This window comes from Portunus trituberculatus, chromosome 41 (assembly GCF_017591435.1).
Source record: "Portunus trituberculatus isolate SZX2019 chromosome 41, ASM1759143v1, whole genome shotgun sequence".
Taxonomy (NCBI): Eukaryota; Metazoa; Arthropoda; class Malacostraca; order Decapoda; family Portunidae; genus Portunus; species Portunus trituberculatus.
This window is the reverse complement of record NC_059295.1, coordinates 10,977,140-10,991,765: the sequence shown is the minus strand read 5'-3', so window position 1 is coordinate 10,991,765 and position 14,626 is coordinate 10,977,140. Positions and strand designations below refer to the sequence as shown.

At 40.0% G+C, this 14,626-nt stretch overlaps 1 protein-coding gene across 7 annotated transcripts in view; it reads left to right on the top strand.

Moving 5' to 3' along the window:
* LOC123516493 (organic cation transporter protein-like) overlaps positions 1-14,626 on the top strand; it is a 95,421-nt gene that overhangs the window by 13,058 nt on the left and 67,737 nt on the right. For all 7 annotated transcript variants that reach the window (XM_045275863.1, XM_045275867.1, XM_045275868.1 and 4 more), the window contains exons 5-7: positions 1,864-2,018; positions 9,308-9,476; positions 12,818-12,941. In XM_045275863.1, coding sequence (XP_045131798.1) covers positions 1,864-2,018; positions 9,308-9,476; positions 12,818-12,941 — 448 coding nt within the window. The remainder of the gene's footprint in view (positions 1-1,863; positions 2,019-9,307; positions 9,477-12,817; positions 12,942-14,626) is intronic.

Genomic DNA, 14,626 nt, shown 5'->3' with positions numbered 1-14,626 from the left:
GTTGCAGAGTAAACTACAAAGAGTAATCCCCAAAACTCATCACACAAAAAGGTACAGTAAAACCTCAGCTCACGACCATAATTCGTTCCTAAATCCTGTTCGTCACCCGATTTGTTCTTCCCCTGAATAAATTTTTCCCATAAGAATGTATTGAAATACCATTAATCTGTTCCAGACCCCCCCAAAAATCATACTTTTGTCCATAAAACCCATTCAAAATAGACCTTTAATGTATGCATGACATGAATGAAATAATTATAAAAAGCCTAAATTGTTTTACTTAACTAAATGCTATCAAAATGATAATAAAAAGGTTATTTACTTGAGAGACTGGACGTTGATGGCATGATGGAATGGAGGAGAGGAGGATGGGGAGGAAGACAGATAAGATCCAAGAAGACAGTCATGAGAGAGGACTTTGGATGTGCGCAGCGTGCCAGAGCTACACAACAGCTGTGTAGCGTCACAAGTCAGTGCTGCTTTGTGGGGCCCCGTTATAGTGAACATCAGCGTGGGAAACATGGAAAGATTGCCAGTCTTCGTCTCTGCCTTGGAAGACACTTGCCTGCTGGGGATTGACTTCCTCACGTGTGTGGGAGTAAGTTTGGACTTCCAAGAAGGGAAGTTAAAGGTACTTGGCCAGGAAGTTCCTTTGATCCTCGGAGGTGATGCTCAGTGTGAGAGGAGCGGGCAGTAGGGCGGTGTTCCTTGCCAGGCGAGCGAGGAAACAGCTGCGATGGATGTGCCACAATCTGCAGTACCTGGACATGGCCAGGATGATGATGACAGCAACGCTGAAAGCCACCAGAGCAGCGAGGATAACGCCGAGGAAGCTACAGTAGAGCGCGCCGGTAACATCACCATGCCCAGGAAAAACAGGAGAAAATCGTGGTGGCACGGAGATTATGTTATGTAATATTTTTTGTATGTTCCTGTTTCTATTTTCTTTTGTGCTTATGTTTTGTTTTGTTGTTGTGTGATAGCTGGGTTGGTTATCACACAAATGGCTCGCCTGCTGGCGAGCCATTTAACCGCGTTTGTCCCCTGAAATATCGTTCGTCCCCTGGGTCGATATATTGACAAATTTTTTGGCTGTCTCACGAATTGTTCGTCCTTGGAGATGTTCGTCAAGCGAGGTTTTACTGTAATTTACTTTCACTTTCTCTAAGTAAGAAAGCATAATATGTAAGAAGCAAGACCAGAGTAAATTAAAAAGGAAAATGTAAAGTCATAAAGTTCATAGTATGTTTTATTCCTTGGAGACAGTGGATGTAGTAGCCATGGCTTTGAGATGTGGGGATATTGTCAGATGCATATCCAACTATGTATTTTGTTAAATATACAATTCTTATTTATTTATAGGTATTATTATATAATTATTGTTTATTTATAGGTATTTGTAGTGTAAATAAGTAGTTATTTATTACACACACTATAGGATTGTGGAAAGTAAAGTGAAGGTAAAAATAATGACTTTAAGAATATGTAAGAATAAAATCTTGCATCTATAGTCTGAGAAGGAAAAGATCCAAGAATTTATATTGTATGGTATCCACACTTCCATTCTTGGCATGGGAATAATATATATATATATATATATATATATATATATATATATATATATATATATATATATATATATATATATATATATATATATATATATATATATATATATATATATATATATATATATATATATATATATATATATATATATATATATATATATATATATATATCAAACCATTTTTTTTTCTCAATGGAAAGTATATGAAAAAGCACAACCCAACAAGATCCCTATATTTAACAAAGCCCAACACTGTACACGTTCAACTATTCCATAATGTTTTTTCTCCACAGAATTGGCCGCAAAAAGACGTTAATGATTGCAGTTTTATGCATGACTGTTTCTGGCACTGTGTGTGCTCTTGTGGCTGCATTACCAACCCTCTTCTCCTGCCGCTTTTTCAATGCCATGATGACTACTGGTGTATTCCAGATTGCATTTTTATTGGGTAAGTAAAGTTGTCATTGCTCTGAGGAGTAATTTATATTATATATTGGTCATCGTTTATTTATTCTAATGTTTTGTGGATCATGTAGCTTCTCTTAATTTCAACTGTTTAGGAAAGGCGTAGGTTGAATTAGTCAAAAGTCCAAACAGACAAGTAGTTGTCACTTAGCCTCATGTCCTGACAGGAGTGTGGAAGGAAGACAGACAAGTTGTTGTGTCATAACATTCAAGATACAACATATTCATTGAAGTCCTTTATTTTTTCATCAGTATTGCTTTTTATATCAAATCTGAATGCTCAGTCATGGTCTGGAGTACAGGGGATCCTCATGATTTGACCGTTTGCAGTTCGAATTATCGCCAATTTGAACTCAGTTAATTAATACCCAATCCTCAAGATTTGACCGACTGACTCGCCAATTCGACATTCATATTTCATGCGTCACCCACCCAGTCAAATCCGACGCCAGCCCAAATTCTCCGCCAGCCCACCAGGCAGAAGTGTAAACCGACGCTACCCTGTGCCAAGTCTTCCACTCATAGGGGAAATCGTCTACAGTAGGTGAATTTAGCCTAATGTAGGGGGTAGAGGATGCCTAGCAATTTGGAAGGGAAACTAGAAAGTTTATTGACACTATGTAAGGGAATGTTTTTATTTTTTTATTTTTTTTTTTTATTTTTTTTTCAAACACTAAATATTTGTCTGGACACCCATTACAGTTTATGAAATATGGATTTTATATATATATATATATATATATATATATATATATATATATATATATATATATATATATATATATATATATATATATATCTGACGTAACATGTGGGAGTATGGTGCAATGTGGTGAGGCGCTCCATTAGGACGCGAGTCGATTGCTTATTCTCGTGTACATAGTCCAGTCTGACATGATAATATACCAAAGAAAAGTTAATTTTTCGATACCAGAAAGTTTTTTATTTCTTTTGTAGTAAAAGAATAAAACTGCAAAAAAGTATAAATACATTTATTTTCACACAATAATATATGGATATACAAAAAGGAATTTTGGGATTGGCATAGGTGAAAATAGGGGAAAATGTGCACGAATGGTAGGTGAAAGTAGGAGGAAATGTGTGCGAGTGGTAGGAAGAAATGAAAATTTAGAGTGGCAGCCTTGTGGCCTGTGTATCGCTTAATCTGGGTCACTCTCGCCCCAGCCAGCATTCCCCAGCCCCAAGAAGCACAACTTCCTGCCTTTCAAAGATAAGCTTGAGCTTATAAGATAGTGTGAGACAGGTAAAGTTCACAGTGTTGTTGCACTGCAAATAAATGTCCCTAGATCAACAGTATCAATAATTTGAAAGAACAGGGACAAGTGCCGCAAGACCGCTGCATCATGCAAGTGTTTTTATTTCCAAAAATATACTATAGAGCACCCTAATGTGTTTAATAAAAAAAAAGTTAGATATAAATGAAATACTGATTTAGTCTAGGTTAGTGTTTTTTAAAAGTTATAGTGATGTTTTGCAGGGTCGAGGCTGGAGGTTGGTCCCTGTCCCCCCTAATTCTTAAGTATCGTAAGGGAAAAATTGTTTCACTATTCGAAATAACGCTGATTCAACCGATGAAAAAACCCCCCTAACCCCGTTGAATTACAGGGATCCTCTGTACAGTAATACTCCGCTTAACGAACGTTCGTCTAACAAATTTCCGGTTTAACGTACTATATAAAGTTAGACCAAAAAGTAACGTACAACCACATCCGTTTTAGCGAATTTTCTGGGTTTGAATTTGCCAGGTGAGGGACCGAACATGGCAGCTTCGCTGTGATTGTCTGGCTCCCCACCTCTGTCTCTAGCGCTCCTAGAGCTGGATCCAAGATTCTTTAACAACCTCAGAGCAACCTCCTGCCGCAAAATGGCTTCCATGAACACTTGGAGGGATGGTAACAAGGTTGCTCTGAGGTTGCTGGGAACACCACCTCCGGAGGTGGTGTTATTGTCTTATATATGCATTTATGTTCACAAAACAACATTTCTATTAGCTTTTTACATATCTTGCCCCCAAGAAAGGATTGTTTTGTAATGCATAAAGTGAAATCTTACATGGAATACAAAAAAAAAATAAAGCAGAGATGGTGAGATCGGCCACAGACGGCGGAGACTCCGGTGACTTGGCCGCTTCTTCTTCTTCTTGTGACCTTTTTAGCTTGGTGTGTTGTCTTTCACCACGATATTAAATTTGTTTCCACTCCTCTATTGCCTGCTATAATGGATATCATATCTTAGTAATGAAATATCACGGTATTTCATTACTAATATATTATTAATATGCGTGCAGCCCCACTCCCCAGCGTGGCTCTGGGATTAACCCCTTCGCGCCGGATGTTAAAAAAGCCCGCCTGTATGATATACGGGTGGTAGTGCCGTCTTGCGGAAACTTGTGCAAGCTTGTCATACTTGTCGTCTTTGTGTATTATGCTGCTATTTTTTAGTCACTATGTCGCTTTTGAAGAGGAAAGTGGACGCTTCTCTTCGGAGAAAAAGAGAGAGAGAGAGAGACATTTGCTAATATTAGACACAAGCAGGACGCATGTAGCTTATCTTTCGAGAGGAAGAGGGGGAGGGAGGGAGAGGGAGGGAGAGAGAGAGAGAGAGAGAGAGAGAGAGAGAGAGAGAGAGAGAGAGGGGGGAGAGAGAGAGAGAGAGAGAGAGAGAGAGAGAGAGACACTTGCTAATATTTTAGACACAAGCGGGACGCATGTAGCTTATCTTTCGAGAGAAGGAGGGAGAGGGAGACAAAGGGAGGAGAGAGAGAGAGAGATGGGAACAGTCTATGCCATTGGGTAATTTTAGACACAAGGCAGGATGCATGTAGCTTATCTTTTGTGATTGGTGGAGACAAGGATGGTGGGAGGAGCACTAGGATTTCAAGGACAGCATATGGCGTGTGTAGTTGGTATCCAACACACTATACGGGACAACTGAACTGAAGAAAGCTCAGAAAAGAAATATGACGTCTATGTAGGCGTCACCGTATTTGCTACTGGGGCTTCATGACGCCCACATAGGCGTCACCGTAGTGAAAGGGTTAAGCGGTTTGCAGGCTCCTTCTGATCCTGTTTCTTCTGTGGCTGGTCATGGGGTTAGTTGATTGAGTTTATGCGCAGCTCCTCTCTCTAGTAAGGCCTTGGGGGTTTGTGAGGATCCAGCTCCTGCCATGCCAGTCTCCTCCTTGGGCCTTGTTGGTGGCAGAGAAACGGGATTTCATGCAGTACCACTCCCTAGTGGGTTGCCAGATGATGGCAGTTTTGCAGGCTTAGCGGGCATGTCTTCCATGGGCCTGCCTCATGTTGATTTACTACATGGGTCAATGTCCTCGCAGGTCCCTCCCTGGCCAGTTGATGCGGGCGCAGACCCTGGTGGCACAGTAGTTAGTCAGGCTGCTGCCACGGGCTGGCCTTCGTTTTCTGAAGAGGTGGATGAGGTTTTAGATAATGTTCCATCGAGGGAGGCTGGCACTCTGGATGAGGAGGGTGCAGCCTCCTTTCGTGAGCTTATTACCTCAGTGAGAGAGTCCTTGGATCTCCCCATGCCCTCTTCTCTTGCTTCCACTCTTCAGACTGGAGTCGAGCGCACCTCGAGGACTTCATGGCCTGGCCCCACTCCCTTGTTCCTGCCTCGTTCTCCCCTGGCTCTGGAGGTTCACAGGGAACAACTGGGATGTTCCCTGGGGATCCCTAATCCAGCTTCAGCTAAGTTTGCCTTGCCCAGGAGGTAGGCTTCAAGGGCAGAGAGGTGGTACACTCCAGAAGGAGATTCCTGTGGGGCTCTTCCTCTCAATGATGAGCTGCTTCATTTGGTGGTGAATAAAGATCTGTCTGTGAGTCTTCCCTGGCATATGGCTAATCAATTAGAGAGTATCTTGAGTAGGCTGGTTGATATCACTTCCTGGACAGATCAAGTTCTTGGGGCCCTTGCTGGCCTTTCCAGTGCTCTCCCCCCAGAGGGGCTTGAACTGCCTGGGAGCTCTTGCTGGGGCAAATTTAGATATTATGCAGCCCTGTGAAATGCTCCATTTGAGGATGATGATGTTATGCAGGCAGGCTGTGGTGAAAAACCTCCCTAATACCTATGGTGACCAGGAGAGATGGCAATTGATGTCTTTGTCGGGGTTGGTGGTGTCTGTGATGTCTGACAATTTGACAGTGGTCGTCTATCTCAGAAAGTCAGGGGGCACTCGTTTCGAACCTCTGTCAGCCTTAGCAGGGATGGTTCTCTGGTGATGTGAGAGCTGTTCCATCTCTCTGTGCCCACTTTTCATTCCAAGACGCTGCAACGTGATTGCGGATGTGCTCAATCGAGAGTGTGTCAGGTCAGAGTGAATCCTCCATCCAGAAATTTGCAGGAAAGTCTTCCAGGTGGGGGGGGTCTCCTCTGGTAGATCTGTTTTCCACAGCACTGACTCGTCGTCTGCCCCTGTATGTATTTCCTCTTCTGGATCGGGGAGCCTGGCGACAGGATGCGTTCTCTTTTCCGTGGGACGGTCTGGATCTATATGCCTTTCCATTGTTCGCTCTGATCCGCTGTGTTCTGGTGAGGGTTCGCGAGTCACGGGCTCTGCGTATGACACTAGTTGCTCCTCTTTGGCCACAGGCAGACTGGTTTCCTGTGTTGCTGGACCTGCTCGTGGACAGTCCCTGGGCTCTTCCCATGTGGCAGTCTCTCCTTTGTCAACCTCACCGTCCCATCTTCCACAGTTCTCTGGAGAAGCTCCATCTTCATGCGTGGTGACTCTCCAGCGTCTCTTCCGAGCGTGAGGGTTTTCGTGCAAGGCTGCTAAGTTCATGTCTTGACCAGTCAGGCAGTCCTCCACCTCAGTTTACCAGGCAAAGTGGAGAGTCTTTTGCAGTTGGTGTGAGTCAAGGGGTTTGGATCTGTGCTCTGCCTCTGTAGTGGAGCTAGCAGACTTTTTCATTTTCCTTTTTGAGTCTAAGCGCCTTATGTTAGCATGTCCTTTGTTTTTCCCATACTCCCTTTCTGTCTGACGTCACGTCTTTCCCCTCAGTCCTCGCTCGCCGCCGCCTCAGGTCACACGTATGCCTCCTGCCTCTCGTTTCGCTCGGTTTACACTTGTTGTGTATTGTGCTACTGTAAATACACTTTCATAATGGACTCAGGTGTCTCCATGCTACCCCTGTTTTATGACAACTACCACAGCCTGTCAGTGTCAGCAATTAGGGGTTATCGTTGTGCCTTAGCTCCTGTTCTACGTCAGTCAGACATAGACCTTTCCACCAATCCGTACCTTTCTTCTCTGTCCCGCTCCTTTGTGGTCTCTTGTCCACCTCATTTGCCTCGATTACCTGCCTGGGACCTTTCTCTGGTCCTTCGGTCATTGTTACATCCTCCTTATGAGCTCTTGTGGACAGCCTCACAGAGAGATGTCTCATCTAAGACTGTGTTTCTTTTGGCGTTCGCTTCGGGTCGTTGGATTAGTGGGCTTCACGGACTGTCGGTTGAGGTGTGTCACTCCAAAGGTTGGACATCCATGACCTTTTCCTTCTCCCCCTATTTCCTGGCTAAGACTCTGTGTCCGGGCCAGCATTCCTTCAATGAGTTCACTATTCCTGCTCTTCTTGATTTTGTCGGGGAGGATGAGGTAGACTGCCTTCTTTGTCCGGTTCAGGTGGTCCGTGAGTATCTTCGCAGGACTAGGGGTTGTCAGCGGGCTTGCTCTAGGTTGTTGGTCACAGTTTTGGATCCCAGATGAGCTGTCCACCCTCATACCTTGTCTAAGTGGATTTGTCAGGTGATTTGGAGGGCCTATGTGAGTGTCTCGACGGAGGAGTCGCGCCTTCTGAAAGTGAATGCCCATGAAGTTTGGGCTATTACGACCAGTGTTCTCTTTAGAACAGTTAAGAGTCTGGACTTGGTTCTCAAGGCTGGTACATGGAAGAGTATGACCACCTTTGCCTCCTTTTACCTAAGGGATGTTACTCTGGTATTTAGATAGCTTTTCCCTTGGGCCAATAGTTTCAGTGCTGAGGGTTGTTCACTGATGCTGGTTTGATTTTGTTCTGGTTTTCCCTTGTTGTCAGCAACAAGATTTACGGATACATTATTTTTCCGTTTTCGGGGTTTTGGTGATTTTGGAGATTGTGTCTTCCATCTTTGGGTTTCTGTTAAACCCTCCCACTTATACTTGGGAATCTGGCATATGTAATTACATATGGGTAATTAGTATATGTAGCATTAAAGTAGTTTTTTAAAGTAAAAACTTTTTGTGAATATACTTACCCATATGTAATTGCATAGTAAGAGGTTCCCTTCCTCCCTCCCCTCTGTGTTCCTGTCAATTTTGGCAGAAAGGTTTGGCTGGCCAGCTGGGCTGGTGGTTCCTGGCGCGCATGCATGCGGAGGTGACATGGTACTTTTATAGGCACGATCTCTATATAAGAGGTGCTGGTTGATTTTCTGTGCTGAGTGTGGGAATAATAGCATATAGGCATATGTAATTACATATGAGTAAGTATATTCACAAAAATTGCTTTTACTTTAAAAAAAAAAAAATTTTATGCTGATTGAAAACTAATGAAAGCTTTGACAAGTTCAATCAGAAAACACAGAAATAAATTAAAGCTTCTTTAGATATTAAAGGATTTCAAGCCATTATTTTCTCTTGGCAGTTGTCATTAGAATATACATAAATGTACATGTGTTTGTATATGTATAGCAGTATTAATAAGTACTTATCATTTTATTTTTGGGGAGCTATGAATACGTAATCCTTTGATATGCCTAACACTCTTTGCAAAACATTAGGAAATTTTTGCATACTTAATTATATGCCGGCATGTCTTTATTGTATGTGCATTCAGTTTTGTATAAAATGTTTTTTTTTTTGTCATTTTTTCTCTTCTTATTCTCCTAACTGATATGTATGTGTGAAAAGGTGTTAGTAGAGGCAAAGTATCTGAATAAACTAGAAGGGAATATCTGAGTGGGGAGAGATGGAAAGTTTCGGTTTCAGCTCTGGCCATCCCCTTTGAGATATTCCCAATAAGAGCAAGGTTTCAGTGAGTTTGCTAAGTAGATTATTATCAGTGAGACTGTGATATGTGCCTTACTGCATTTGTTAGTTTTCTTGAGTGTATGTTTAGTGAAATTTCAGGCTTTCTCAACCTTATTTAAATATATAAAATTACCAAGTGATGCCGTCACTCTAATATTATACAACATCCCAGACACACTTATCTATAATATCTACATATCAGTCACAATCAGCTTTGTGTGTCCTTTCAGGAGTGGAGCTGGTGGGCCCTACCATGAGATTACCATGTGGAATAGTAATTGAGTATTTCTATGCTCTTGGGGAGGTATTCCTGAGCTTGATCTCTTGGTGGGCAAAGGACTGGAGGATGATTCAACTTATTATCTCAGGACCTGTATCCTTCTTTGTGTTATATTGGTGGTAAGTACTTATATAGTCATATCCTACCTACAGTGATTTTATTTTTTTTTTTTTTCAGTATTTATTTATTTATTTATTTATTTATTATTATTATTATTATTATTATTATTATTATTATTATTATTATTATTATTATTATTATTATTATTGTTATTAATGGATTTATTTTGCAAACAATTTAGGGTGATGGGGGTTAACAGTGTACAACCACTGTTAAAAAGAATGTTTATAGCAGAGCTGTGTTGGCCACACTGCAGAGTGGACAAGATGATAGTAAACAAGATGTCTGCTTCTGTTTCTCATGAGATGATGCATGTGAATAGGAGATAAAATTTTCAATTTTTGTGACATCTGATGAAACTTCATAGTATTTTGCAATCTTGAATGTAGTGTGATCCTGTTTGTAAGATAGTGACTATGAATATTGGGCACACGTATGTGATTTTTTATGATATTCTTTGCTTACACTTAACATTGTTGCTCTGATACTGGTTTGAGGGCAACAGGGCTAGGAGAGCATTTTCTATACAGTATTGTGAGGGGGTATAGCATGCACAAATTTCTTATATATTTTAATTTTTACATACAAATAATATAAAAACCCCACCATACTAATTTAATTGTACTTAATAGGAAGAAATGTCAGTATCAGATGTATATAATAGTTGGCAAAAATGTAGTTAGGGTGATGTAGGTATATCTTATTATTGATGAAAAAAATGTTACTGAAAAATATGTTTTAGATTTTTAGGTAAGACTGCGGAGTCAGAAATATCCCTCAGGCAATAGGCTGCTTTTGGCACAAAGCATAGTCAAGCTAAGTTATCCAATCATTAAAGTTGAAATAAAGTAATGACAGGAAGTAGTAACAACTAGCTCTATTTTTCCATTATTTTGATAGTTAAACAATATAGGATGTATATTTATTTTATTTTTCACAACAAAATCTCATTTATAGTACAGTGGACTCAATACTTGAACTTAATTAATTCCAAATGGCTGTTTGAGTATTAAAAAGTTTGACTTGATACCTATAAATCAAGTACACTTAACCCTCGGCTATCGTGCCCAATTGGGGCCGAAATAGCCGCGCCACAGCCGAAAACACGATAGCCGAATTGATCTTGGTGGTAGGCGGTTTTGGCCATTGAACGCTCAAATATTCCATGACGTCATGGCTGGGCGCGCGATAGCAGGCATCTGAGGTCGCGATAATGAAATTTTAGCAGCTTTTCATGGGTGTATGATAAAGCGCGATAGCCGAAGTCGCGATAGCCTAAGGTTGACTGTAATTCATTCTCATCTTAGCAAAACCTCAAGTTTATAAAAATTTCAATGTACAGGCAACCCCCGTTTAACGAAGGTTCACACAACGAAATTTCACTACAACGAAGGTTTCATTTTACTACCATCTGCTCGTTTAATGAACACCAAACTCGCTTTAACGAAGTTTTATCCAGGTAATTTTTTTCCAAATTTGAAAGCCCCACCATATCACGCAAGCTGACAGGCTTTTGAATACACCAGGAGCTGTTGGTACTAAGGCCTGCCTCAGGAAAAATCCTGGGACCCCTATAGAATAAAGAACAAGATCAAGCCTCTCGTGGACAACACGCGCAACATTCACTCCCCAGTCAAAACATAACAGCGTCAGCTTGTCTTCCCTAGCTCAACTTACCACCAAAATGCCCTGCAATTGGCCTAGTGTTCGTAAGAAGACCAGGAAGTCTCTTACTCTCCAAATGAAGCTAGATATTATTCACAGACACGAGAGAGACCAGAAAACTATAGCAGTGCTGGCCACTATCTTGACTCCATATTATACTGTCTCTATTTTCAAGTCAGCAGACTCTATTAAGAAGGCTGGTGAGACCGTATCTTCCTTGCAAGCTAAAAGAACCACCTGAACTCGTGACTCTACAATGGATAAAATGGAAAGCCTTGTGGAAATGTAGTACATAAGTTTTGTATGCAGTGCAATGATGCGCACTTTGTTAATATTCCACAGGTTGCCGGTTAGTGTCTTTCCCGTTTCACTCTTCCTCCCTTCATAAAGTTAAGACCATCAACATTATAAAGTTACATACATACATACATACATTAGTGTACATTATAATGACTTAAATTAAACTATCTAAATGTTTAACTTCATAATTTTTACTTTCATTAAACCTTTTACTGTACTATGATGCACTCTCGCTTTGCTTACTCTAAATGGAAGTTCAAATCAGGGGTTAAACTTGTTATAATCGGTTCGCTTAACGAAGTTTCACTTAACGAAGTGTTTTTTAGGAACATAACCCCTTCGTTAAACGGGGATTGCCTGTATTTTTTATATTTTTTTTATTTGTACATATCATAAATGAAGGCTGGTGATGGATAACATAAAAGAGGAGGGGAAAAGGGTGGGGAGAAGAAGGGAGGTTGTCGGAAGACGAGTCACCATCTACGAAAACATCTTTGTAACTTTTCTCTTGGTGTTATTCCTGTGAACCAAGTAATGGAGGGATGTGGCTCACTAACACTTGCACTCTCACCAGATTCCTTATTTTCACCACTAATAAGCTTCTTTGGTGCCATTGTAAGTTTCTAAATGAAAGATTACTGACAGAACACAGAAGAATGTTGTTTTCCTCAAGACTGTGGCAGGACTAGGGATGTGCACCATCATCCGGTATATGGTATTACCGGTATTACTAGTATCAAAACAAGACAGTGACAGTTGCGAGAAGGGACAGAGCTTTGTATATGACCAAATGTGCAGCTGTTTAATTACCAGATATTTTCACCATTAATAAGCCTTCGGTGTTAATGTAAATTTATAAATGAAAAACTACAAACAGAATGTACAAGAATGTTATTCTGTCGACTGCGGCAGCACAACTGGCGGAGGGAGGAGAGGTAGAGGCTAGAGAGCCTTTGTTTACAACTACGTGTGTGGGCGTTCGACTCTCACGTATTTTTTCGAGTATTAAATCAAACTTTTGCATTTTAGTATTGAAAACTGTGATTATTTAGACATTCGATTACTGAGTTTCCACTGTACTTTTTTTAAATAGAAGATTTTATGCGATATTTGTTTTATTTTGGACATAGATTTATCATTTATTATAATTTAAGAATATTTTTTTGGCATTAAAATAGCTGCTGTATGAATCACCATCACCATTGTAAAAAAAAATAAGGCTGGAACAATCTACAGTAAAACTTAGAGAAGAGGATTGGGACATGGCATGATTTCAGAAGTGCGAACAGGAGTCCTTGGATAGTTGTCATGCTCAGTAGGGATTAGGGCTTGGAGTTAGAGTAGTCTGTTTATTTAGTAGAGATTGGTCTTACAGGTTGATTCCAGAATCTCCACGCTGGCTTCAGGCAAAAGGAAAGCATCAAAAAGTCTCAGCTTTGCTGAAGAAAATTGCTGAGAAAAATCATAAGGATATTGACCCTATTCTACAAAGATTGGAGGTATTTTGCTTTATATATATATATATATATATATATATATATATATATATATATATATATATATATATATATATATATATATATATATATATATATATATTTATTTATCTTTGCAACCTTCTGTTTCTCTGAGTCTTGTTCTATATAGTATTTTTTCTGTTGCTGCTTGTGATTTTAGTAGTATCTTAATTGGTCTCACTGATCCTTCTTGATAAGGTCCCATTCTGTGGATTTCTTCTACTTCCTCTTCTAAGTTCTGTTTTTTCCTTGTCATTTAGATTTTTTAGTAGGTCTTTTACTGATTTCATTTCCTCTTTTTCCCTTCTTGGTCTATATCTAACATTTTTTTCTTTCAGGCCAAAAATAATTACATTTTTTTGTTCCGCAACTTCTTTTACTAGATTTTCTTTTTTCTTAAGGACTCCTATAATTTTGTTTGTCATATTCTCATCTCTTTCTTTTAACTATTCTTGAAATATTTCCTGAAATGTTTCCTTGTCTTTCTTACCTTGGATTCTCCATGTCTGTACTTCTTTTTTAATCACATATTGTACTCTTTCCTCTTCTTTGTTAACTAGATCTTTCAGCTCCTCTTTTTCTTTCTCAGCTTTACTGAGTCCTTCTTCCATCAATTTCTTGTAGTTAGCTATTTCCTTTTTTAATTCCTCATTTTCTGCTCTTAACCTAGCTTCATTTTCTTCCATTCTTTTTATCCTTTCTTTCAATTTCTGGAGCTCTTTTTTCCTGTTCTTCGTTCTCTTTAATTCCCATACTCTCTTATATCCATTTATCTAATTTATGTTCAATAGTCAACACTCTATTAAGGGGTCGCCGTGGTGCAGTGGGACCACGCACGCTTTGTGGGCTCAGGGTTCTCAAGTGCACGGGTTCAAATCCTGGCCACGGTCTGAGGTTAGGAAGGGCATCCACTCGGGGTAACAGTTCCCAAAATGCCAAAACCAAAGTCCTCCTGACTCCTCTGTCAGGAGGCACCGTCCTAGCCCTAATATTATAGGGGAACCGGACGTAAACCGGAAAAAAAAAAGAAAAAAAAGTCAACACTCTATTAAATAGTGAAGTATTTGCCGTATCAAAGCCTTCAAATGCCCTTTCACCCTCACCAACATAATCATCATCTTTCATTTTTTCCCGGGTCTCATACCTGCATTTAGATGGAATCTCTTCCTTACTCATGATTCTCTAACACTGTTTTCATGAAAATGAGTCTACACTACTTGCCAGGCCACTGCAAACCCAAAACAACAGGTAGTGGAGATCAGCTGATTCTTGGAGCAACGGCACTGCGTCCTTCCTCGACCGCATCTCGTCTCTGTGTGTGCGTTCATGTGCATGTGATACGGGGGGGGGCTTTCAAACTTGGAAAAAAATTACTTGGATAAAACTTCGTTAAAGCGAGTTTGGTGTTCGTTAGACGAGCAGATGGTAGTAAAATGAAACCTTCGTTGTAGCAAAATTTCGTTGTGTGAACCTTCGTTAAGCGGGGATTGCCTGTATATATATATATATATATATATATATATATATATATATATATATATATATATATATATATATATATATATATATATATATATACAGTGGTACTTCGACATACAATCGCCCTAACATACGATTTTTTTGATATACGACAAAAATTTTTATATAATTTACGCCTTGAAATACGA